Here is a 24,572-nt window from a genome sequence, read left to right as displayed (position 1 = left end):
GCGCCGACATAGCTGCCACTTCACTTCCTCCTTCGAGCACGGCGCAATGGAGCAATACGGCGGATACGATGGCATGGACACGGATGACAGCGGACCAAAAGTGACCATTCGCGAAACGACACCCACAACCATCAAGTTCGCGCTGAGCAACACCAACCTCGCCCTCGCCAACTCGCTGCGTCGCGTGATGCTCGCCGAGATTCCCACAATTGCCATTGACCTGGTCGAGATCGAGGCCAACACCTCGGTGCTGGCCGACGAGTTCATTGCACACCGCCTCGGCCTGATTCCACTGTCGACAAAAGGCGTMGAGGAACTGCTCTACTCCGCCGATTGCCCGAATTGTGAGGAGTTTTGCGAACACTGCTCCGTCATCCTACGCCTCAGTGCTTCGAACAGAAACAGCGACCAGAATCTCAAAGTCTTTGCGCGCGATCTCTTTGTGGAAGCAACCGGCAACAATGCACACCTGTACAACGCCCGCAATGGAGCCGGTGCCTCCGCTGACGAACTGCCACCACGCGGCGCCCCCATCCTCATGGATACCAAGGGACAGGGGGCTCTGATTTGTCAACTACGACGTGGGCAGGAGATCCGCATGAAGTGCATTGCGAAGAAGGGCATTGCAAAGGAACACGCAAAGTGGGCGCCAACTGCCGCGATTGCATTCGAATACGATCCATGGAACAAGCTACGGCATACCACTCTTTGGTATGAAACGGACGCAAAGGCTGAGTGGCCTGCGCCAGCAAAGAACGGGACATGGGAGGAGGAGCCACAAGAAGGGGATAAGTTCGACTACGACGCGGAGCCCAACACATTCTACATCGAGCTCGAGGGAACCGGAGTCATGTCACCGGACAACATCCTTCACTCGGGGATCAGAGTGTTGCAAGCGAAATTGGCGGGTATTATTCGCGATCTGGATGCAGGCGCGGAGGGTGCGAATGCTGGCGGAGACTTTGGAGGAGGCTTCAGTCCTCCAGTAGATCCCATGGCGAATGGTGCAGGAACTGCATATGGCGGGCAGRGTGCATATGGTGGAGGTTTGACTCAATATGGTGGACAAACCCCTGGTCTCGGCAACCAGACCGTCTATGGTCAGGCGACGCCTTACGGGCAGCACGGCGGAGGACGTGGCTACTAAAGATGGAGATCATGACTGTATCAGTATGGCTTTGAGATTTCACAGCGAAGGCGTTTGGGTAGTCATTCGATGGGAGAGGGAGGGGAGAGCGAGGCCATGCCCTCAGTGGAGATGAGGGGCACACAATGGACGAAGAAGCTCTTTGGTGGTAGTCTACGGCCTCAGCCCAAGCAACAGAGACGGCGAAGGTCCAACTCTGTGATTGAAGGATGAGTCAAGGATCCAACGTAACACGTTGCGTTTCTTGCATTTGACATCTTACATCCCATTCCATTCCCTCTACCTCAGTGACTACACACTTGTTTCTAATCATCATCAACATAATTCTCCTGTCCGGACCCCTGAAGCTTCGGCTTCGTCCACATATACCGCTTCGCAATTCGCACCCATTCCTCAACTTCACYGTATCGCCGTTGCTTATCCTCTTCATACTGCACCATATCCGCAGCAATCGACACAATCTCCGTCACATTGAATCGATTCAAAGGTCCATCTCGTCTGCAATATCTCCTGAAAATCTTCACCCACAAGCGATCGCCTGCGAATTCCTCGAGTCCCGTTCGCAAAGCATCGATTTCAATGGCAGTCCAGTCGATCTGTCGAGCTTTCTCCGTGGAAGCGAGTGAAGGTCCGAATCGTGGGGCGAAGACTTCCAATCGCTCAAAGGGTTCGCCGTTGCCGTCTGTGTCTGGTTCGAGATCAGGTACGCGGAGGTGGGCAATTTTCCACCTGGGTCGGAGGCTGGGTTCAACGTGCCATCGTTCATCATGGAGTCTCATCCATTGCTCTCGGATTTCGGCGCGTTGTTTGGCGAGGGCGTCTTCTCTTTCAAGTCGTTCTTCGATCGTTCTGTCCGCTTCAGCACGGGCTGCATGCTCCAGTTTTTCTTGTTCTCGTTCTTGATGTCGGCGTATTTCGCGGATGAATCTGTCCTGCACTGGTCTCAGTGCCGCTACGATCTCTTTGACGGGCTGCTTGACATTCAGCCCTTCTGTGGGACTGCAGTATTTCTTGCACACCGTGTCGTACAGTGAAGTGATCGCGCGTAGAAGCGAGGCAACGACGCCCAAGTGATGGATGGTGATGGACCGTTGCGGTGTTAGCTCACCATCCTCCTTGTCCATCTCTCCGTAACAGTCAACCGCATGTCGTACGAGCTTTGTCAGATTYGCAAACAGATGGAAGTAGATGTTGTTGACCTTGTCTTCGTTCACAAAGTATGCCTGTGTTGTCTCCAAAGCGCGGACTTCCTCGCAAATCCTGGCCAGTTCTTCCGGCGCATCTGACGCCATCTCTAGATCATCTGGAACTGCTTYCAATTCAGACATCTTGGACTTTGCTTCCCGACAGAGGTTCTTCAACGATATCACCTGGGCATCATCAAGGTCCACAACAGACTTGCTATACTTTATGCCCTCACGGTGAGACCATCCGATGTCGCCGAGGGTCTTGTATGCTTGACGCAACAAAGACTGCTGGCCATACAACTCATGATATTGCCCCAGGTCAATGCGCTCCATAGTCTCTACAGATTGGACTGTCGCTTCAGGTGTGACGGCTCTCCGTTTCCTAGGCTGCTCAAATGTTTGGTGAATCTCGTCATTATTGGGACCCGCGAGGTCGATTTCATCGCCTGCAATACTTTGCTGAGGATCTACGGGACGCTTGCGATTCACAGGTCTCTCGATTGCTCTCTTTGAAGCCTGGGTTCTCTCCGCATAAGTAATCACAACCTGGGGAGAAGTGCGATCGACACCACCCGAGGCTGGCTCCCTGGCTGATGATGCAACGGGCTTGGAGCTTCGAGTGTTCCTGGTCTTGCGTCTAGTTGCAGCAGTTTTTTCGCTAGCAGCTTCGAGATCTTTGGCAGATTGGCGGTCGGCCTGAGATTCAAGCTCATTGCTGCCAGGTCCAGCGCCCATATTACTCTCGACAGCATTAGCAAGTGCCTGTGAAGATTTGTCTGCTACAGGAGAACACTGCGCACGGCGGGCTTCCTCAGGTGGCTCCTCCTCTGTATGAGCTGGCCCACCAGTGCGTTTTCTACTTCAAAACGGCATCAGCATTGCTTCACTCACGTAAGTGACATACGGTGTATAGACCAACGTATTCACTTTGTAGTATTTCGACCTACCCCGGAGAACGATGCGGCGACTTCTGCGCATTCAGTGCCGTCAACGCTGGCGCTGAATCCGCAACTTCTGGCCGTTCCGTAGGCAAAGGCTGACTGACCACAGTGCGAGCGTCATCACGTCTGGGTGAAATGGTCCCATTCGGAATAGCTTTGATCTTTGGTTTGCGGCTCCCTTTCTCTGGAGAGCTTAGCTGATCGAATCTGTCGCGAGAAGGACCACGTCCGATGCGTCTGAGAGTTTTGCCTTCACCAGTCTTCTTCGCTCTTACAGCGGGCATAACAGGGCGCGTTTGAGGTCTTGATGGCATGACCAACTTCCCAGAGGAGACTCGTGGTTTGCTAGGCCCAGCTCGCGCGCCGGCCTGGCCGGTGGCATTCTGAAGCTCATTTTCTATTTGTTGTGTCGCGAGGTCACCCATAATGAGCTGGGATACCTCACGTGCACGTGCATTCCGGCACGGTAATTTATGGTGTAATCGACAGCGCAGCACGGTCCGCGTGTTCCATCGTTGTATGATTCGTGTCAATGTTTGGTGTAGTCCATGTCAACACACGGGTGTGTGGTTGATTGAAGGTCGAAGCTCACCGGGATTTCCTCGGCATCCCTCAGAACTTCCAACTTTCCAAAGCACGTCTGGTCCGCCTTGACATTATCGACCCTGTACAATCACGCAACACCATAAAAGATTTGGAGCATGGTGAACTCTGGCACGATTACTCAGTCATCAACACACCTTTCCCGCTTAAAAGATGTTGCGCAGCACCAGTTTGCCGTGCCGTCAAAGAGAATAAACGATGGCGATGATCTCGACTTCTTCTTCACCTCAACTGCATACCGGGACATCACAACATGGCTCCTTCAGCTGACGCGGTCGATGTTCCCGAGGAAGAATGATGATGGATCATCCACGCCGTGCACTCTTGACGTATCGCTTGAACTACCACCAAACATTCAAAAGCTGCAGACCCTGCTCGGCAGGTATTCGAGCTTCATCCAGCAGGCTCCTCCAGATACAGGACCAAGAAGATTTGGCRATGTCGCATTTCGCAAGTGGTTCCAGGTCGCGGAGAATGACTCGTCCCGGCTTTTAAGCGAGTATCTCGTCGAGACCTCCGTCTTCTCTGCCGTCAATACAGCTGAACAAGATACACTCTGCGATGAACTCAAGTCGTATTTGCTTGGGGGCTTTGGCAGTGCACCACGCCTAGACTACGGTACAGGGCATGAATTGAGCTTTCTGGCGTTTCTTGGCTGTCTCTGGAAGCTCGGAGTCTTCCAAGCAGGCGAGGAGCAGGCAATTGTAGTTGGAGCTGTACAGCCGTAAGCAAGGCCATTTACTTGGTCCTTCATCCTCTAATGCCATTCGCAGATATCTTGTGCTTGTGAGGAAACTGATCTTAACATACACTTTGGAGCCCGCAGGATCGCATGGCGTGTGGGGTCTCGACGACCATAGCTTCTTGCCTTATATCTTTGGCWCTGCGCAAATGGGCCCAGCCATATCACCTGCCGACCACAATGCACCGATCCCGGTCGAAGGCTCTTTACGTGGGGCGCCCTCACCAGCATTGGTAGCAGACAAGTCTGCGGTTTTACAGTACAAGGAAATCAACATGTACTTCTCAGCAATCCAGTTCATCCACGACGTTAAGACAGGACCTTTCTGGGAGCATTCTCCAGTCTTGTACGACATCAGTGGGATCAAAGATGGGTGGGGTAAGATCAACAAGGGCATGCTGAAGATGTATGCTGCAGAGGTGTTGGGCAAGTTCCCGGTCGTGCAGCATTTTCCTTTCGGAAGTATGTTTCAGTGGGTTCGAGATCCCGACGCCGTAGCAGCTCCCTCAACTTTCCACGCCAGGCAGCAACCGTCAACCATCAAGACCGAGGACGTATCTTCTGGGCAATCTGCTTCTGTATCAGGCACCAAGGCTCCCTGGGCTCAACCTGGTGTCGGGATGCCWCAGATGCAGGCTGCTACGGGTATGCCGACTACGAGAGCGCCATGGGCCGGCCGGCCGTCCGCCGGGCTACGCACGAGCATGCCAGCTCCCGCACCGCGCCGGTCTCTGCCCAAGAGGGAAGACCAGTAAGTTGGTGATCCGTTTGCTGCTGGAGCATGTTCTGTTTACGAGGCAAAGAGGAGGCCTCAGATGGGGCTGTCATGTACTGCATAACTCAGAGCATGCTGGTACCCACATCGGACGATTTACGCTTAGATGACAATGCATAGAACTGTAATTTCTTTGACTTTTTGAGAGCACCACGCAACGTGCAATGAACCCTCATCTCCACTCCTCGCGCGTGCGCGTGCGCGCGCCGCGTGCCTTGAGCGTGCCCTAAGTGCGGAGCATTTCCCTGGAAGCTGTTTCTAATTATAGAGCATCGGTCCCACTTGTGCCAAACCGCGTCAATACAGCTTCCTCCGCGAACGAGGCGGATTCATGTAAGGTACATCGCTACAAAGTCTGGGATCTATCCATCCAACCAGGCATCCAAGTACTCGGCACCTGAGCGTCAAGTAGGGATCTTTGAGAAGATATTTCATGTGGACCGTGCCTTGCCGACCTGAGTCTCATTTCACTAGCAGGCAGGTACATTACTGGTCGGGGACAAAAAGGCCCCGAGCTATTGAGAAGCTCTCGCGGACAAGGTCTTTGCGACGCATCCTCGAATACGACCTCGTCGACTTTCGCCGCATCACACGAAATAGCAGCGACAAGGATCTAGCCCACTCAAATCAGCCTACCACAACACAATAAGCAAACATGCCGGGCGTTCGTAAGTCGGCCGTAGGACAGACGATCAGGACGGCTTACTGACACTTGTGACAGCTCCCGATGCGTATGACGATGTACTCAATCCCTTTTGGAACGATCACTGATTACATTTAAGCGTCGAGAGGGTCAAAGGCTTGCTCAAGGGCATGTTTCGGCGTGGAAAGAAGAGCAAGACAGAGCCGGAACAGCAACAGCAAAAGCCTGAGCAGCCTGCAGCGACCCTTCCACCTCCACCACCACCTCCTACCAATGTAGCGCCGGCTGCGTCGACCTACACAACAACTTCCCCTGCAGCGGACAAAGCTAGCCCACCAAACAGCGATAAGAAGCTTCCGGCCACMCTTGACAAGGCGCAACCGGCCGTGCCCGTGGAGAAATCGGTGGAGCCAGCGCCTGCTGCAGCTGTGAAGAAGGAGAGCGACATACATGCTTCGACGGCAGCTTCGGCAACCCCAGCTATTCCTCCACCTCCATCGGATGCATTTGAGAGCGACCCCGCACCAGCGGTGCCCCCAAAGAACGATGGCGCGAAGGAGGCGGTGAAGCCAGCGGAGCCTTCAGGTATGGCGCATTCTTTGCTTCAATCGATGAACCGAGTTGACATGTCACCAGTCGATCATGATGTTTCGCCCTTGTCTGCCTCGCCGTCAGTCGCCGCTGCTACATCTGCCCCGGTGGCCACCACACCAGAAGTCACCAAGCCTGCTGAAGCCGCTCCAATCGCTGCGCCAGCAGCGCCAGCAGCGCCAGCAGTTGCACACTCCGACGAAAAGATGCCGGTCGAGTCCGAGGTGTCTCCAAGCCCAGCGAAGCCTGCCACGTCAACGAACGAGATGAGCGCGACTTCGGGACCGCTGCCAGACTTTCCTCAGGGTGAAGCCAAAGAATGATCGTTGCACATTGCCTGACTTTTTGCTGAGAGAAACGAGCTTAGTTTATCGAAGATCGGAATCGATTCATTCGATGCCGTCCTCGAATTGCTTGCTTCGTAGCACGACCTCTCCGCGAATACGGTGTGGGGGATGAAGCAAGAGCCTTTGCTTATCTTGTTGTTGCGAAGGTGTTTATGGGGCAGTTCCATCTTTGGAAAGGCGTGTGTAATACTTCTTGCTGGCAGCTTTCAGTTGCGTGTTACTCTATACCCTAGCGTGTTAAGCTGATGAATGCGATCGATGTCTGAAGTGTGTTGCAAGTTGTTGTCTCTGGCAAACATTGCGTACTACGCTTTCCTCAACAAAAAAAAAAAGATTGGGAAGCCCAGACGAAGGCCATAACCATGACCACGGCGCGTTTCTCTGCCACGGCGCGTTTCTCTACCACGGCGCGTTTTTCTGCCACGGCACGTTTCTCAATCACAGCACGATGTTCGCTTCTCTTCATGAACTCCGTGACAATCATGCGCAATCCCATGACAACGACATGTTCTTTGACGAGCACAAACGCAACGTCTGTCAACGACGAATCAACAGCAAACATCCATCCTGAACAAATCTTGCATGTGACATTCATTGTTGTTGTTGATCGGCATTGTTCCAAGCCTCACGTCCGACGTCGGCGATTGCGTGCTTTGGACTCTCAACTTCACAAAAAGTCTGCTTGGGAATCAGATGTCGGCGAGCGACGGCCAGCGATCTAGGTGAGGCGAGACTTCTCTAGTGAATGATGATTTGATTTCCTTTGAGTGCACTGTCTCCATCTCCACATTCCTCTCTGCGCTTCGCAAGAACAATCCACCTCCAAGTTGAGGCATACGAGCGTGGAGACCTGAACCTTTCCAATAGCCGCCACCATGCATCTCCAAACAAGCGAATCGTCTGGTCCGGCTGGCTCAACACAGCAGCAACAGAAGCCGAAGCAGCCAAATTCGACAGCCCTCCCCTTTGGACAGAATGTTGAGCTGTCATCGCTTTCTGGACCGACATACTTGACTGCGCAGACTCTTGTCCAGCAAGTCGCCTATGCTCTCTCGGACAAGCTGTTCTCCTTCTCGCCCGAGTCCTTCGACCTCGACATCGCAGCACGTGCCTGGTCGGACGCGAAACAGAAGAATGTATACGGCGAAGTGACGGGCGTGCAGGGCCTTGAGACACGCAGCGGCGCGGGCACTCTGGCCTTGGGTTACATGTTCAGTCCAGACTTCGATCTAAGCAAGAGACACGTTCCGCAGTCCATTGTTGCCTCGGCGGGCAGTTTGCTGCACCTTCGTCCCGCTTTGGACCAACTCAGTCTGCTGTACGATGTTGCCAACCCAACTGTTCTGCAGGTTGCTGCAGTGGACTACGCCGCCGAGACACAGGCTGGTCTTGTCACCGACTACACTGCGGCCTTGACACTTGCCGAAGAGCTGGGATTGGGGTTGGTGGCAAGCAAGAGTGCATATGAGATCCAGCACATGTCGTTGCTCTCAACTCTGCTTTCATCGATCATCCCAACAATCCACACATATGATGGGATCACCGTCGGCCGCGAGACGACCCGCGTCGTTGATGTCCTTGGCCTGCCAGGACTCAAGCGTACATACGACAGCGTGCTGAGCGCTGTCAAGGATGACATCGCCTCGAAGCGATTCACGAATGAGGGCAAGCTGTCTAAGCTACTTCTCGCGTTTAATGCTGAACTCGGCACCGAGTACAGAGCATTCGAGTACCACGGCCATGATTCTCCAGACCACGTTCTCGTCGTGTTTGGCACCGTGGAAGCCAGCCTGTCTGCACAGGTTGCCGAAGCACTCGCTCAGCAGGGCGCCAAGGTTGGTGTGATCAACGTACGCGTGTACCGCCCATTCGTGGAAGAAGACTTTCTTTCTGCTTTGCCACCCACCGTTCAGCAGATTACGGTTCTTGGCCAGGTCAACGACAAGCCTAGCGCCTTGGACTCTAATGTAACCAGCAGCCTATATGCCGATGTCGTTGCTGCTGTCAACTTCCAGAGCATGACTTCTGGCAAGACACCCAGCGTCTTCGAGGTCAAATACGCACGTGAGACTGTGTGGACAGTTTCCAAGATCCAGGGACTGCTCCAACAGCTTGGGGCCAAGTCTGGCGAATCTGATGCACAGCTGCCTGGCCTTTCACTTACCGCCAAGGATACCAAGCAGTACACTTTCTGGGATGTCAGCTCAAGCAAGAGTGCCAATGCACCGCTTATGCTCGGCCAACTCCTTTCCGACGACAGCTCGCTTAATGTGGCTGTTCGCTCCGGCCACGACAACCTCGTGCAGGGCGGTGCTCTCAGGACTGACCTGCGTGCGTCCTCTAAAAGCATTGAAGCCGCTTACAGTGTGAAGGATGCGGATGTTGTTGTCATTGGGACAGAGAAGCTCCTCAAAGACTTCGCTGTCCTTTCGAGCGTCAAGGATGAGGGYGTCGTCATCTTGAAATCTTCTGGCTGGAAGGACGAGGATGTTGAGAAGACGCTCACTACACCTGTACGCAAAACCATTGCAGCTAAGAAACTCGCGCTTTGGGTGTTGGATGTTTCGGCAAGCCCGCTTGTGGAAGAAAGCGATGAGCTCGAGTCTTACTTGCTGCAGCTTGCGTTCTTGAAATTGTCCAAGCCAGAGGTCTACGAGGCTGGATTGAAGAAGCTGAATGCCGGTGGCGATGCTTTGGACGCTCTTGCCAAGGATCTTGAGATCGCGTTGAAGCAGATTGAGATCCCTGAAAGCTGGCTCACAGCTGAATTGGAGGAGAACGAGTCTCTCCCAGTTTCTGATGATCTGAACATCAACAGCTTTGCGCCATACGAGGCAGCTGATGACGAGCCGCCATCTTACCTCCGCAACTGGGAGGTGGCGGCCCGTGGTCTTGTTTTCAAGGAGGCATATGGGACCTCGACAGCGCTCAGGCCAGAGCTGAGCACCAAGACTGCTATTGTCCACGTCAAGGAGCACCGCAGACTGACGCCTGAGAGCTACGACCGCAACATCTTCCACATTGAGTTCGATCTTGGAGACAGCGGCGTCAAGTACGAGATTGGCGAAGCCCTCGGCATTCACGCTGAGAACGACAAGGCGCACGTGGAAGAATTCATCAAGTGGTACGGATTGGAACCCGAGGAGATTGTCGAGGTACCAAGCAGAGAAGATCCATCCATTCTGGAGAACCGCACAGTCTATCAGTCTTTGGTGCAAAACATTGACATCTTTGGTCGTCCTCCAAAGCGTTTCTACGAGGCGCTCAGCGAGTTCGCTTCTGAGGATAAGGAGAAGACGGAGCTGCTCATGTTGGGAACCGGTGGCAACCAGGAAGCACAGCTAGAGTTCAAGCGCCGCGCTGAAGTCGACACCATCACCTACGCCGACGTWCTCCTTGAGTTCCCATCTGCGCATCCAAGCTTCCACGACATTGTGCGCATCGTCAGCCCCATGAAGCGCAGAGAGTACTCTATTGCTTCTTCACAGAAGGTCACACCCAACAGTGTCAGCTTGCTGATCGTCACTGTGAACTGGGTCGATCCAAAGGGACGCGATCGCTTCGGTCAAGCCACCCGCTACCTCGACGCACTTCCCGTCGGTGCCCCTGTCACCGTTTCGGTCAAGCCATCCGTGATGAAGCTCCCACCCAAGACCACGCAGCCCATCATCATGGCTGGTCTTGGAACTGGTCTCGCGCCTTTCCGCGCCTTCGTTCAGGAACGTGCTTGGCAGCGCGACCAGGGCATGCCCATTGGCGACGTCTTCCTCTACATGGGAGCCCGTCACCAGCGCGAGGAGTACTTGTACGGTGAAGAGTGGGAAGCATACCAAGATGCCGGTGTCATCACTCTTCTTGGACGTGCTTTCAGCAGAGACCAGCCTCAGAAGATTTACATTCAAGACCGCATGCGCCAGACCATTGACGACATTCGCCGTGCATACCTGCGGGAAGATGGTGCTTTCTACCTGTGTGGTCCTACCTGGCCCGTGCCAGATGTCACAGCGGTGCTTGAGGAGGCAGTTGAGACTGAAGGACGAGCTGAGGGCAAGAAGAAGGATGGTCCCAAGGAGATTGAGAGGCTCAAGGATGAGCTGCGCTATGTTCTGGAAGTGTACTAGTTGATGTGAGTTCTGTTGGCATTATTTGCGGGCCTGTGTTGGCATAGACAAATCTAGATAGACGATCAATCCTTCGATTCGAAAGCCAGACTTGCTGTCTATCCGGGGCTTTGTCAATCACTCCGCCCCTCGGCCCACCTCGGGGTGAGTGGCCATACGCAAATTCGTGATTTCTAGAGGGCCATACGTAAAAAAATTGGACTTTGCTTAATGTAGTACTAAGATTTGATATATCCTAATCAAAATAGTGGAGCGCTAATGTGTGTGAGATCAGAATTTGGACCCTAAACTACGACCTCGACTTTTTCAGCTTTTTATAAACAGATTTATAATACCCTTCTATAGGGAAATAAAAGAACATTAGGGTAGTAAATTTATAAAGCAAGATTCTACAAATATTTGCATGTATTTAGATTTTAAAAAAAGTGTTAAATTCTAATATAATGCCCTTTTTTACGTATAGCCCTCTAAAAATCACGAATTTGCGTTTAGCTACTTACCCCGAGGCTACGAGGGGCTAGCGAGACTATTAAAGCCCCGGCTCCTTAGTATTAAAAAAAACGGATTACGCTAGTCTAACCTATAACATAGATTAATTTATTTATTCTTATCTAGAACGTTATATACTAGCTATCTACTTCTAAACACTTAGAGTACCTTACTAGTATCCTCTTTATTACGTTATTAATCTTTTCCTAAGTAATCTTATCTTAGGCCGAAAGGGCTATATTAATATAATCCTCCTTATTCCTTCTTATTTACTTTCGGTGTTTAGTCTTAAATATTAAAGTAACCGTCTTAATTAAAGTTATATCTAGAGATAGCCTTAGTATAAAGTAATAGTTAATACTAAGCTTAGCTTTATATTTAACTAAGGACTTAGAGGTATATAATAAATTACGGTCCTCTTAAAGAATAAAGTCCTCGTTATTATTAATCTATTACTTTATAATCCCCTCTAATACTAGCTCTTTATATATCTTAGAAGTTATCTTACTATTTATATTAGAAAGGATCTCGTAATAATATAGCTTGCTTTTATAGTTCTAGCTAGTAGCGTACTAGAAGTAAATAACCTTACCTTCTTTATCGTTACGGTTAAGATTATCGTTATCCTTATCCTTCTTATTAAGTATCTTACTACCCTCCTTTCGACGGATATAGTCCTTTACGTAACGATAAGCGTTACTAGCCTTATATAGGATCTAGTAGCGGTTTTCTTCGTATCCGTAGCCGTAATAGATCTCGTCTAAAAAGCGTATCTTATATAGCTAGCTCTAGTTATTAGCCTCGTTCTTTTATATCTCCTTTATAAAGTCGATACGATAGGAGGCTAATATATTATTAACCTCTTCCTTAGAGGCCGTAATATAGAACCGTATATCCCTATCCCTTAGTACCCTTTTTAGTATACTATTAGAGTAATTAGGTATCTTATACTCGTACCTTAAACTATCTAGCTTTTAATCGTGTCCTTCGTATTTATTATTATTAATTAGGCTGTCTATCTAATCCTTCTTTTCCTTAGAGATAATCGCCTTTTATCTACGTATTTCCTCCTTTTTAATCCTCCTATCGTAGCTATTAATAATTCGATTAATTATTGCTTAACTACGTCGAATCTACTACTCTAGTTTACGACGTATTAGGCTCCGTATAAGGCTATTAACCTCGCAAAATTTAGCGAATTTAATAGCTCCCTTTACTCTATATTTCGTAGGTATATCTATATAAGAAGGCATTGCGTAGTTATATAGTAATTAATAAAAGAATATAGCTTGGATTGCGACGAGGATTGCTAAGCGATCCGTTTATTTTAATACCAAGGGGCCCGGATACTTTGTCGCGGTTAAACATTCCCTTAATCGGCTCTGGGTCCGATGCTGCTTGAGACTGATGTCATCACTGATAATTGCCATGCACAACACTTCAATGCTCCAGTCTTTTATTCTTTTCTTCTTGTCTTCATCTAGCCTTTTCACCCTTCATCAACAACTCGAAATCAAGAACCCAATCCCATCCACAATCAAAAAATGTTCACGACAACCCTCCGCAGAAATGTCCTCGCCCCTCAAAGCTTCGCTCTGAGACAAGTCGCCATCCCTGCACGAAACTTCCAAACCTCATCGATTATCCGAAAAGAAATCGAGAGCAAAGACAGCATCAACACAGAAAGTAGAGAGTATTCCAAAACTGGAGGAGACGGAGCCGCGTCCCAAAAGACCGAAGACGCAGCTTTCAATCCTGACAAGACGAGACCTGAAGAGGAGCGGGAGAGTGCTAAGCAACAGAGTGGAGGGGTGAGTTTTGTGAAACTTGGAAAGAAAGAAAGACTGTGTTGAAGGTAAAAGGATAATAATGATGCTGATTGTTGTGTTTTTATTCAGGAAGAGAATGATCCGTTGAATGTTTCGCCTGCTAATCCGGATATATCCCAGGCGAGGGGAGCGCAGGAGGGTGGAGCTATGGGTTCGAAGAGTGAAACTGGGGAGGGGAGTGAGAGGGCGAGAAGTAGTGGTGGGGGAAGTCCGGCGAAGAGGGGGGGTGGGAAGAGTGGTTAAGATGTTGTTGGATTGGCTTTGGGATGTTCCAAGTGGTTTGCGAGTATGGAGAGGTAATGGGCTGTGAATGGATAGTGCATGGTTCCTGAGGGAGTTCCGCTTTAGCAGAACGTACAAGATTACGATTTGATGCTCTTCGAAGACGCGTCTCTTTTGTAGGTACTTCTGATACATCGATCCAGACAAAGGCAAATCGTGACCAACGTCCGAGACAGACTTGACTTGAAGTAGCACCTTGATACTTCCTTGTTGCAAGCAGCTGTTGCGTCGTGGATATCGCTGGATAATCTTAGATGCCCTTACTCCTCGTATGATTCTCTACTTCTCCATGATCCCATAAATACGAACGAGACAAGGGTTAAACGATTTCGTTCTGTATTGACATCTAATCGTAAATGCTAACCGTAAATGCTCCTCTCAAACCGCCAATCCTCGCCTCTCATACATAAATGCCRCTGATTTGCAATCCAACTCCAACAATGCAATGCAATGAGATGCCGTGAAAATCATGCTCAGACTCTAGTACTTGCCAGATCCAATACCGCCAGTCATAGGCGCGACAACGCTAGACCGACGACGCTCATCGATATCCACGACCGAGAGTCTCTTCTCGTCGTAGTGCACAGTCTGCACGACGCCTCCCATAGCCCCACCTTCAAGGGATGTAGCAATGACTTTCTCGCCCTTGACACGGAGGACGTGCCAGCCGCGTGTGCACCAGTGGTATCTAGAGCGAGGTAAGCAGATGTTCCCACATATCTCGGAGGATGGGGAGTTATATAGAGGTTTCGAGACGTGCTCTTTGCCTTCCATATTTCCAATTCGACTTACATGGCATAGGTCAGTACGGCCACGAACCCAACGGTTGGCACGATGTAGGAGATTCTGGTGTTGACATTGGTGGCAATTGCTCCCTGGATTGGAGGGAAGACGGCACCACCAGACACTCCCATGACGAGAATTCCAGCACCACCTAGAGCAAAGTAGGGAAGGTAAGCAAGTGTTTCGGATGACGGGATGCTGTATGGAGGTTTTGAGACATGCTCTCTGTCCCCCGTACTTCATCTTGACTTACGACGTGTGTTCTTTCCCAAGTTGGCGGTGCCGAGAGTGAAGATTGTCGGGTACCTGAATCAGAGTAAGTATGTCTCTCGGATGGCATATATGGCGTGGAGAAGCTGTATGAGGGCTCCGCCCACTTGTTTCTCACTTACATTGGGGCCATGAAAAAGAAGATGCTGAGGCTATAGTCAGTCACTGTGTCAAAAGCACTGGGCCATTCTGTTCATCAAACGTACCCTGCAAAAGATGTTAGCAATGTGGCAACCAAGAAGGGATAATAGTCGTATACGTACAGATCAATACACCCACGGCTGCTTTTCCTTGTCCTGCGGAAACGTACGCAGTCAGAGCGATAGCAATGCTAGAGTAGACAACCACTAAAAATGTGTTAGTGTTTGACTTGGCTATTGCACTTTTGGCCTTCTTACAGAGGAAGTTCGATTCGAAAATGACGGCTAGACCTGTGGCCACGAAGCGACCAACAGTGAAAACGACTGAAACCATATTAGCAAATGACCGAGGAAGGGGGATCTGTTCGTTATACTCACTCAGGCCATATGACAGCATCTGCGAGGCTTGAGAATCGGCATAACCGGCGTTCTCGTGAGCGTAGTTGATGAAGAAAGTTGCAATCTGAGAGGAAGTCAGCGTGGATCTTAGCAATAGGGGATAAGCAGAAGACTTCGAGACACGCTCTGAGCTTTCCACACTGAGTTTTACCCACCGTGACTTGGGAGCCCACATAACCTATAGAGTGAAGATGGAAGGTAAGCAAGTGACCTCTGACGGAAAGCTGCATGGAGGTTCGAGACATGCTCTATGCCTCCCATACTTCATGGTGACTTACAGAACTGGGCAATGAACCCGCAGATCATGTTCCACTCCTTGTAGATCGGCTTGTCGACGATAGCCACACCGTACTGTATGACACACAAAATTAGTATGACTGATATGAAAGATAATTGCAAAAAGATATTCGGTATTTACCTCTTGAACAAGAGTAATATCAGTGTTCTGATGAACACCAACATCAGAGTCTCCTCCAACGATGGATGCCGAACGGCCAGCGGCCTCTTCTGCGACTTCTGGGAGTTTGGCGAAGATGAAGAGAACGGCGACGGCGGCTCCAGCGCATGCTACAGCGAGGTAGACGTATTGTACGTTGGTGAGATCGTTCTCGTTGCCGCCTGAGAAGAAAGCCTTGGATGCAATGAGGGGGCCTATGAAGGAGGCGACACCATTCCATGACTGGCAGAACTGCAATCGGGCGGAAGCAGTTGCGGGATGGCCGACTGCGAGAAGGTTAATACCAGTCTTTGGAAAGGGGAAATGTTGTATTTTTTCATGGAGCACATACTAACGACGGCGTAGCTGTTTGCGCTAGTTTCAAGCGTCGCAAGACCACAAGCGATCTGTCACAGAAATGGTCAGCAAGCGTTCAATACCTTTAGAAGTTGATGGCTATAGACTCGACTTACGACGAAAGTACACGCCAGAAAGCCGCCGAACGAACGAAGATGGGTTTCTGGAGACGCGAAGTGCGCTGTTGGCCAGAACATAACAGCTCCGATCGAGTACAACGACAGTCCCATGAGAATCGTTGCCCTGTAACCAAAGCGCTTCATAACCTCGGCAGCAATTGGCGAAAAGAGGAAATACCTAGGAAGGGTCAGCGATGTCTGGCATATTATGTCGTGTGGGCAGAGACATGGCGTAGCTCGGAAGAAACCTTCAAAGTACCCCGTATGCCTTCTGCCCTTTAGTATCTTACCCTCCACCAAAGTACATGACCTGGAGACCAGTCGACTCAAGCTTCGTGATGCCCAACACATTCTGGAAGTGCTTATTGAGCACATCGAGCAGTCCGTAAGAGAATCCCCAGAGAAAGAATAGTGAGATGACCAGGCATAGCGGGAAGATCAATGCTCTTCCAGATAGATAACCACCTGAAACGGCAGGAGCACCGAACACGGCACCTCCAGGCATAGTTGTTGAAGGCGATTCGGGATTCGTGTAGTTGGATTCTTGCTCGTTCGTCCGAGGTGGCGACTCCAAGCAGTTGATCAACGTTCAAAAGACAAAAAGAGGATCTTGAAGCTGGCAACGAAAGACCTAGCTATGCAAGTATGCTGACGGACTCGCTGGATAGCCTTCACAACAGTGGGTATGACAAAAGTCTTTATAGATCAACTCACAATCTGCGCAATACACCAAGCAAAGCGACATCGTTCGCTGACTTCTCCATCTTTGGTCTTTGGACGTTAGTAAGGTTGACGCTACTGCAACAGTAGCGCCACCTAGAGGCATCGAGACACAACCCAGATGCACTCGTTAAACTCCAGAGGCGGGTTTTCTCACAATCGGCCCGTGGCAAGAACAAGGTTTGCCCCTCCACTACTACCCACAAGGCTATCCCATGGGGAAATGAATGGAGAGATTAGGCGATGAGATCTAAGCCGTGAGCGCATGCACCGCTGATTGGTATCGCGAGGTGTGAAGCACGCGACACCAGCGTCCAGCAGCGGTAGGTGTTCGGGAGCATTCCTTGTAGCGCCACTATTCAACCGCATGCTTATGCTCCTTCCGGCATCGTTTCGGCATAGTTACATAGGGCTGTGAGGCAGCATAGCACAGCAGTAGGAAGCTCACTCCGCGGCTGCTAGCAAAGTCACCGGCGTGGCTTCATACGGCTCCTTCTTCCATTCCTGTACTACGTCGGACGCACGAGTCCAGAGATTGGTGATAACCCAACTATGGTGTCACCCTCAATCATCTACGTATTAGCAAATCGTGAGCGGTGTCTCCGTTCCATGGCTTTTGGAGGCGGCCTGGGGACCTTCCAGACGGCAAGGCGCTTAACACGCTCTGCTCTGTTGAGACGCGAACGCCACGTTGCAGTGTACCTCGCATCCGTCGGCAACTTCAGGCTCAGCAATATCAAGCCCCTGTCATAGCTCGTAGCGACTGACGAGGTTGGGGATTGTGAAGTTTTGTGGAGGCGGCCAGATCGTGTGCACGAACGCCATGAAATCCCCAGACGTGAAGGTGCGGTCGGTACCGTGGTACAAGGAAGATGATCTCATTCGCGGTCCTCCAATAGCGTGATCGACGGAGTCTTGACCGCCTTCTAGTGTCCTTCTAGTGTCCTTCTATTCGGGCCTTCTGGGAGTTCTTGTGTGGGGATGGCTTCCCCGAATCGCCTTCAGTTGGCGGCTCGTCAGGACTGATAAGCATTCACGGAGTTTGAAGGCATCATGAGTCGAATCGCCGTCATCGGCGGCYCGACTTACTCTCGTACAGCATGATGCTGCTGTTCCTCGGTTGCTCTCGATCTTTCCACTAGACTTGTCGAGGCTTGGGTCCGTGAGCAATGTACAAGAGGACGCGAGGAGGAAACGCCTGACAACGCGTGGGCAGTTGTTGAGATACCGCCATACCCGTGTAGTACTCGATTTTTCCCCGAGCAGGCGCCCTATGGACAGGCCAGACCATCGAAAGTGTCAACGAATTTCCCCATCTTTTCTGGAGCTGACTCAGATGAGCTACGAAAAAGAAACGATGTGAAAGAAGAATCGATTACGACGGTGAAGTACCCAGTAGGAAAAGAGTTCAAGGTAAGGTACCTAGTTTTACAGCTGAGCCTGCTGTCTCATTGGCTCGGGGAGCTCCGGCGCTAGCTGAAGTCCAGAGATATAACACATCCTGCCTCCCCTCAACAATTGTCCAAATCCAAGGAGAGCTCAAGGGCGGAAAACAGGGCGACTTTTCGATCTCTCTTCGCGTGAGACCACTGATTGGCTCGGATATATCCGGCACTAGCTAAGGTAATTAAAACAGGGAGCAGCTAGCACTCCTTCCTCCATGACTTCGTTTTGGAGACAGAAAATGGCGGACTTCTCGAGAAAAGGGCGGAATTTCAACTCTCACTTTGCGTGTAAACACTACCTAGTAACAACATCACATTTTGCGAGCGCATTGGCTCGACAGCGCTCCACGGAGTTTCTTTCCACTGGATCTATAAATTCATGGGAATTGAGGTTTGCAAAGGTTTGTAATTGACAGGCAAATGCAGGAATCGCAAGCTTTTGTCATCGAATCTCTCAAAGTACTAGTATGGGCATCTTGTCGTCGCTGCAGCGCACAGATGATGAATTTGCATGAAAGTTCGCAGGTTACGCATGTTTATTGTACACCGTTCACAGCCCATCGGCTGGTCATCTATTCTCATGCCTTCGTCACCCATTTCAATGTGTCGCCTCATTGCTTCATCGACCTCTCACCAAGATAGCAGCCCCTTGATTCTCGATCCGCCATCCTTGATTCCTCAACGCCTTGCTCACAGCAGGACCAAGCTTGCCCTTACCGCCAATGCTATGCGTACCCAGACCAACGACAATCCTATATCCTGCCTGTCGACTCTCCGCACCCACACGGCCGTTGACACGGTTCTCCCCAAGACTCGCCCACCACTGCCCGACTCTCTCCTGCGCAATCCTAATGCCGTTCAAGACGTCAATCCCATGGAGATCCACTTCAGTCGAGGAGGATTGCCGCGCAGCCAATTGGTCAGCAGATCTTGCCGTAGCCTGCGAGGATAATGCGCTGAGATTGCGGCCCTCTTGGCTGTAGTATGCCGCAGCGCCACCCATCAATGGATTCGACCTCGATTTGCGGTATGCTGCCTGAGCTTGTTGAAAGGCATTTGCACGAGCAGCGTTGTACATGGACGCGTGGTCTGGCCCATTGGAAATGTCGTACTCGTGGTGTTCTATGGGAGTCGTCGGACGGCTCCTCCTGAGCGGCTTCTTCCAGGTCGAGTCTATGTCGTCCAGTACCGGCGGTGCATATCTGGGAATGATCTGGATACCCCCGGTAGCTGCTCTAGGACGAGCAGTGAGCTCCTTGGCAAGTTCATGCGCAGCTGCTGTGGAAGGGTGCGTCAGATGTATCAGTGCGAATATATGCTCATGTTCGATGGTTGGAAAATCCTGCTGGAGGTCGTATGCGTTGGCTACCAAGACAGGATCTTCGCGGTCTTCTGGACTGATCGTTTGCGAGCGTTTCTTGAGTATGGCAGTGATGGTCTTCGGCAGCGACGCTCCGAGGCTATTGTAGAGTGACTGTATCGACAGCAAAGACAGGCCGGTCCGGCTAGCCACGAATTCGACATCGCGACCAGATGTCTGCCACTTGTTTTCAACTGGCGATGATGCATCTGTTTGATGCGAACCATTTGATATTCTGTTGGCTTTTCTCTTTCCTTTGGCTTTTCGTCCCTTGCGATACCCGTTGTCTTCGAAGAATGCGTCAACGCCCTTGTTTGAAATCTTTACTCCGCCGTCGCTTTGCAGGAATTCGCCGATGCCGACCTGGGTGAGGAGTTCCTCCACAGCAGTGTCCCACTTTCCATTACACTTCTGGAGTGCATGTCGTACGGTGTGTGGAGTCGCCTGGTCCTTGAAGACCTCCAGCAGAAGCGTCACTTTGGTCTCTTCGTCCATTGTATCGAAGTCCACGGGGTCCCAATCGGGAGTACGCGTGCCATCTTGAGAACTGTCGCTCAAGTCCAATCCACTCAGACCATTCGACACACTGCTCATGTCCGTCTCCCGGAAAGACGTTGCGCTTCCCTCCAGCCGCGAGGACTTTCGCACTTCCTCCTCAGAGACATCCCCTTCGAATGCAGTGCCAGAAGGATCGAATTCGGCATTTTCCTCTAACAAGGCAGACTCTCGTAGCTGGTCCAATAGAACTGTCGCGTCTGCTGTATCACTTTCCTTGTTGAGGTCGTAGTCGGATAGAATCGAAAATAAAAGAGCGGGGTCTAATGGAGGACAGTACTCTGCCTGCATGCATCGGTTCAGGTGAGGGTCAGGTCATCGCGAAATGTGAGGTTCACGTACCTCGAACTTTGCGGAAGCCTCATCCATGCTCGACAACCTGGGGGGATGGCACGACCGGCGCACAGAATTTCATACTGCTAATAAGCAGTAAATCATTAGTATGATGTACGGGAATGTTTTGGTGTGTGTGTTGAAGATGCATGTGGTTCCTAGGTGTTGGAGACCGTACAGAGGAGAAATCGAGTAGCCTGCGGCCGAGGACGAAAACATTCAGGTACAATTAATGACGCGGTCGAGATTGTTATGCAGATTGTGCGAGGCTCTGTGGACCGTGCACGATAACGATAGCATGCACAACTTGCACAAATTCTCTTCCATCTTGCAGCAAGAAGCATTACATCGACTGAGACTGCAATAGCAAGATGTAGGGAGGCAAAGCAGAAAGACATTGTGGGAATGATTGAGGTTGTCGTCATTAACCATCATGAATCATTTTGCATCAGCACGCAAGCGTTCGGGGATATAAGCCGTCTATCCAGATAGTAAGACAGTTTTACAACAACAAACTCGCTCAACCACAACACCCCGAGCTGCCATAATGACTTCCCAATCGACCATTGACCCAGACTCACCATATCTGGTGCCTTTCTTCAAAACAGATGGCTCCCAAACCGAATCTGCGAATCTCCAAGCCATCATGAAAAAGTTGAATATGCAGAATCACCCAGAGGGCGGCTACTTCGTCGTAATCATAGACGCAGATCTTGAACAGTCTTCCCGAAAATCTAACATCGCTGTAGGAGACTGATCGCAATACCACGCGTGTACCAAACCCCTTCGGTGATAAGAAAGGAACGCGTAGTAGCTCGACTTCCATCCACTATCTTCTCACTCCCAAGAGCAATTACGGAGGCTTCCATCGAAACGAGGCCAGGACTGTCCATACTCTTCATAAAGGACGAGGCCGATACGTACGATAGTCTGGGTGGGTTTTTCGGGACTGCTGTTGCTGACTTCGATCTGCTAGGTCATTATACATGCAGATGAGGTTGCCAGCAAGGACTTTCCTGGTGGTTATGGAAAGGAGAGTGCTTCCGAGAGTGAGAGATGGGTAAGCAAAGCACGAGTGGAAACTTTCATCGTCGGACAGAATGTCCTTGCGGGTGAGAGGTTGCAATGGTCGGTCCCTTCCTGCAATGGATTCCAATTGCCATCGCTGATCTTGAAGTAGGATTGTCGAAGGTGGGAAGTACAAGTCCAGTTTCCTGCTCCCCGACGAGGACGGCGGGAGCACCAGCGAAGGCTTGTTGATCTCTGAAACTGTCGTTCCAGGCTTCGAATTCGAAGACCACGACTTCATGAAGGTCGACAGGATGGARGCGCTTGTCACGGCCGAGCAGGCAAAGGAAATGAACTGGATGCTGAACAAAGATGCCCAGTAAGGCCTTTTCCCGTAGAGGCCTTTCGTCCCGAAAAGAGACGGATGCTCCTTCTAATGTGTCTCCCAATCGATCAATCAATCATATACATACATAAAAGTCATCCCAGCTCAGCAGGCACTCAGTGTGCGGCGAGCAATGTTCCCAATAACGCCTCCGCTAAACCTCCATTTGATCTGGCACCAATGCAAATCGCTAATCCTTCATCCCAAATCATTCACATGCCATTATTCCATGACTGGTATTCAGTCGTCATCTTATCAAGTCATCTTGCTTTCGTCGTCHCAAAGCTCCCACAACGCCGCAACGTTTCTGGTGGGAAGAAGTTTATACATCATCTCCGCTCGTTGTTGATGTGCCCACAGTGCCTCCTCCTACGCGACCGAGAGAGGTCTGAGCCCAGTATATCGCAAAGCCGATGAGTCCTAAGACGACGAAAAGGACGATGATGATCGTGAAGACGACAAGGTTGCCTTGCATGTTGGCGGTGGTCGATCGAAGGTCTGGAGTGGTTGTAGGATGATGTTTGGGGGTGTCGATGTGATTGACGGGGATAATGCTTTGAAAAGAGCTCGGTGTCTTGGATTTCGCAATTTGGTATCGTTGTTGTTGATGTGTAGATCCAAAGTTCGTCAAGCGTCGATGGTAGGCGAGCTTTAGGATTGCGATGGACTGATTGATGACAGGATGTTCGTTGTAACAACTTTACAAGGTCTCAGGCAGCAAGATATGTTTGGATGGAGAAGACGTTGGATATGGAGCAACGGTATTTTTGCGATGCTGCTTGTTTTGTTCCGTACCTGAACAAATTCTAACAAGTGGCTGGCGAGGGGAGGCTGGGAAGGCTGGATCGCTTACAATGCGCGACATCGTCAGTCGTCGATGGCGACAGGGGCTTAACCGTTTAGATTGCATCGCATAATATCCGTATAGATGCCTTCAAGTGCTGCAGGTCTGTACCTTATCCTCGCTGCTCAAAGTCATGTCGTTGATGCAATGCATGATGAAAGATGGTCGATGAACCAGGACCAGGGAATCGTGAGGCGTGGCACGGGCCGGCGGCGGCACTTGATCTGACTTTCGGCTGCGTGACGTCGATCATTTTGGTTCTGGGCTGGACTTATCTTGATTGTTCGGAAAGTTAGCGCCTTGCACTATGCAGCTGGCACGGCCCGGTAATGTCGCTATTACCGTGATTAGCTAGTAAGCAGCATTTTAGAGCTATTATAAGGTAATACCGTTATTTTATATTTATTCTAAAAGGTATACTAAGGCTCTAAGCCCTCTACCTTACTTTAATAATCTTTTACTATATCTAGTAATATCTATATATAGCCGGAGCGGCTGCCTATAAGTATTAGTATTTATTTTATCTTTATCCTTTTATTATGTTCTTACGCTTTATAAGATATTATTAAATTACGGATTAAACCGTCGCGTTACGGAGCTTAATATATTATATATACTATCCTTAATCCTTTACTAACCTTGCTACCTTCGAGTACGCTATAAACAGCGTTTCGAACGTATATATTAAGAAGCCGAGCCCTCGTACGAAGGATAGCTTAACGTAGAGGTCGTATCTATATTATCGCTATTATTAAGATATAGGGAGGGAGCGGCGGTAGCCTAAAGGTATCTATAAGGTCGAATATTACGAGGCTCCTTATAATACGGCCCTTATTATAATACGGAGGTTTCGTAGCTCTAGTACGAAGGAGCTATTTAAGGTAGAGGTAAAACGACATATTATTAATACTATAGCGGACGGTATCGAGCTATATTACTATACGCTAGAGTATATAGATATCCGCTTTACTAACCTAGTATTAAAGAACGCCCTCGAGTCCCTTATATATACTAATAACTTAAACGTTATAGCCGTCCTTTACGCGGTTAAAAGCGGCTCTCTAGCGGATGTTTTTAGTATAATTTGCGGTAATATAGTTAAGGCCGGAACCGTCGCTTAGTCGAAGAAAAAGCGTAATATTCGTAAGGCTAGCATAGCTTAGCGTAATAGCGTAAGGAAATAGCTTAATAATTTAGACCGTAATTTAGAGGAGTTAACGGATAGCGTAGATAATACGCTACTATAATATAAATTAGTATAGCCTTAGGTCGATAGCGAGAAGTAGAAGGGTATTATCTTTTAGGCTATATAGTAATAGTGTCTGTTAAATAATAGTAAGGCTAGTAATATACGTACTTAAAGGATAAAGGAAGAGTAGAGCTATACTAGCTCTTAGAGTTAGTATTTAGGTAATAGCTAACTTCTTTCTTTTAATATTAGCTCTTCTTACTTAATAGTACTTATAAAACTACTAACCTTAATTAGATACTATTTACTATATATATTCGTAATAACCTTAGTAGCTAGCTACCTACCGGCTATCTTATACTCTAAACGTAGAAAGCGAAGCTTATTTAGTCCGGCCTCTAAGTACTTAAAAAGTAGTATCTAAACTAGAGCCCTTAGATAGCTATTTATAAGGGTAAAGATGTAGTAATATATTAGACACCCGTAATTACTCGATTAGAGATAAGACTAATTCTTATAGGTTAAATATGCG

General features: G+C 49.8%; 9 protein-coding genes; 6 read left to right on the top strand and 3 right to left on the bottom strand.

Annotated features, from left to right (window-relative positions):
- Positions 1-46: 46 nt before the first annotated feature.
- On the top strand, positions 47-1,147 carry RCC_02379 (related to DNA-directed RNA polymerase II chain RPB3; the record flags this gene model as incomplete). The annotated part of the gene is made up of 1 exon (XM_023767670.1): positions 47-1,147. One exon carries the CDS (start codon positions 47-49, stop codon positions 1,145-1,147), a length of 1,101 nt encoding a protein of 366 aa, XP_023623438.1.
- A 305-nt stretch (positions 1,148-1,452) lies between these two features.
- RCC_02378 (uncharacterized protein) lies at positions 1,453-3,700 on the bottom strand (the record flags this gene model as incomplete). XM_023767669.1 has 2 exons in its annotated part: positions 1,453-3,190; positions 3,282-3,700. The coding sequence occupies 2 exons, from the start codon at positions 3,698-3,700 to the stop codon at positions 1,453-1,455; spliced, it is 2,157 nt and encodes a 718-aa protein (XP_023623437.1).
- A 1,195-nt stretch (positions 3,701-4,895) lies between these two features.
- On the top strand, positions 4,896-5,375 carry RCC_02377 (related to serine/threonine-protein phosphatase 2A activator 1; the record flags this gene model as incomplete). The annotated part of the gene is made up of 1 exon (XM_023767668.1): positions 4,896-5,375. The coding sequence occupies one exon, from the start codon at positions 4,896-4,898 to the stop codon at positions 5,373-5,375; it is 480 nt and encodes a 159-aa protein (XP_023623436.1).
- A 675-nt stretch (positions 5,376-6,050) lies between these two features.
- Positions 6,051-6,952, top strand: RCC_02376 (uncharacterized protein; the record flags this gene model as incomplete). XM_023767667.1 has 4 exons in its annotated part: positions 6,051-6,063; positions 6,117-6,126; positions 6,178-6,623; positions 6,675-6,952. The coding sequence occupies 4 exons, from the start codon at positions 6,051-6,053 to the stop codon at positions 6,950-6,952; spliced, it is 747 nt and encodes a 248-aa protein (XP_023623435.1).
- Positions 6,953-7,851: 899 nt separating this feature from the next.
- Positions 7,852-11,097, top strand: RCC_02375 (probable NADP/FAD dependent oxidoreductase; the record flags this gene model as incomplete). The annotated part of the gene is made up of 1 exon (XM_023767666.1): positions 7,852-11,097. One exon carries the CDS (start codon positions 7,852-7,854, stop codon positions 11,095-11,097), a length of 3,246 nt encoding a protein of 1,081 aa, XP_023623434.1.
- Positions 11,098-13,130: 2,033 nt separating this feature from the next.
- Positions 13,131-13,658, top strand: RCC_02374 (uncharacterized protein; the record flags this gene model as incomplete). XM_023767665.1 has 2 exons in its annotated part: positions 13,131-13,397; positions 13,485-13,658. 2 exons carry the CDS (start codon positions 13,131-13,133, stop codon positions 13,656-13,658), a joined length of 441 nt encoding a protein of 146 aa, XP_023623433.1.
- A 519-nt stretch (positions 13,659-14,177) lies between these two features.
- On the bottom strand, positions 14,178-16,706 carry RCC_02373 (related to glucose/galactose transporter; the record flags this gene model as incomplete). XM_023767664.1 has 13 exons in its annotated part: positions 14,178-14,385; positions 14,490-14,631; positions 14,734-14,786; positions 14,873-14,896; positions 15,010-15,097; positions 15,149-15,214; positions 15,269-15,353; positions 15,445-15,467; positions 15,568-15,640; positions 15,708-16,012; positions 16,078-16,132; positions 16,199-16,379; positions 16,492-16,706. The coding sequence occupies 13 exons, from the start codon at positions 16,704-16,706 to the stop codon at positions 14,178-14,180; spliced, it is 1,518 nt and encodes a 505-aa protein (XP_023623432.1).
- Positions 16,707-18,985: 2,279 nt separating this feature from the next.
- RCC_02372 (uncharacterized protein) lies at positions 18,986-20,650 on the bottom strand (the record flags this gene model as incomplete). XM_023767663.1 has 2 exons in its annotated part: positions 18,986-20,566; positions 20,624-20,650. 2 exons carry the CDS (start codon positions 20,648-20,650, stop codon positions 18,986-18,988), a joined length of 1,608 nt encoding a protein of 535 aa, XP_023623431.1.
- Positions 20,651-21,161: 511 nt separating this feature from the next.
- On the top strand, positions 21,162-22,005 carry RCC_02371 (related to DUF985 domain protein; the record flags this gene model as incomplete). XM_023767662.1 has 4 exons in its annotated part: positions 21,162-21,308; positions 21,364-21,534; positions 21,591-21,742; positions 21,795-22,005. The coding sequence occupies 4 exons, from the start codon at positions 21,162-21,164 to the stop codon at positions 22,003-22,005; spliced, it is 681 nt and encodes a 226-aa protein (XP_023623430.1).
- Between the last annotated feature and the right edge of the window lie 2,567 nt (positions 22,006-24,572).

The sequence above is a fragment of the Ramularia collo-cygni genome (genome assembly GCF_900074925.1).
Source record: "Ramularia collo-cygni strain URUG2 genome assembly, contig: RCC_scaffold03, whole genome shotgun sequence".
NCBI classification, from domain to species: Eukaryota; Fungi; Ascomycota; class Dothideomycetes; order Mycosphaerellales; family Mycosphaerellaceae; genus Ramularia; species Ramularia collo-cygni.
This window is presented reverse-complemented; position numbering and strand designations above follow the sequence as displayed.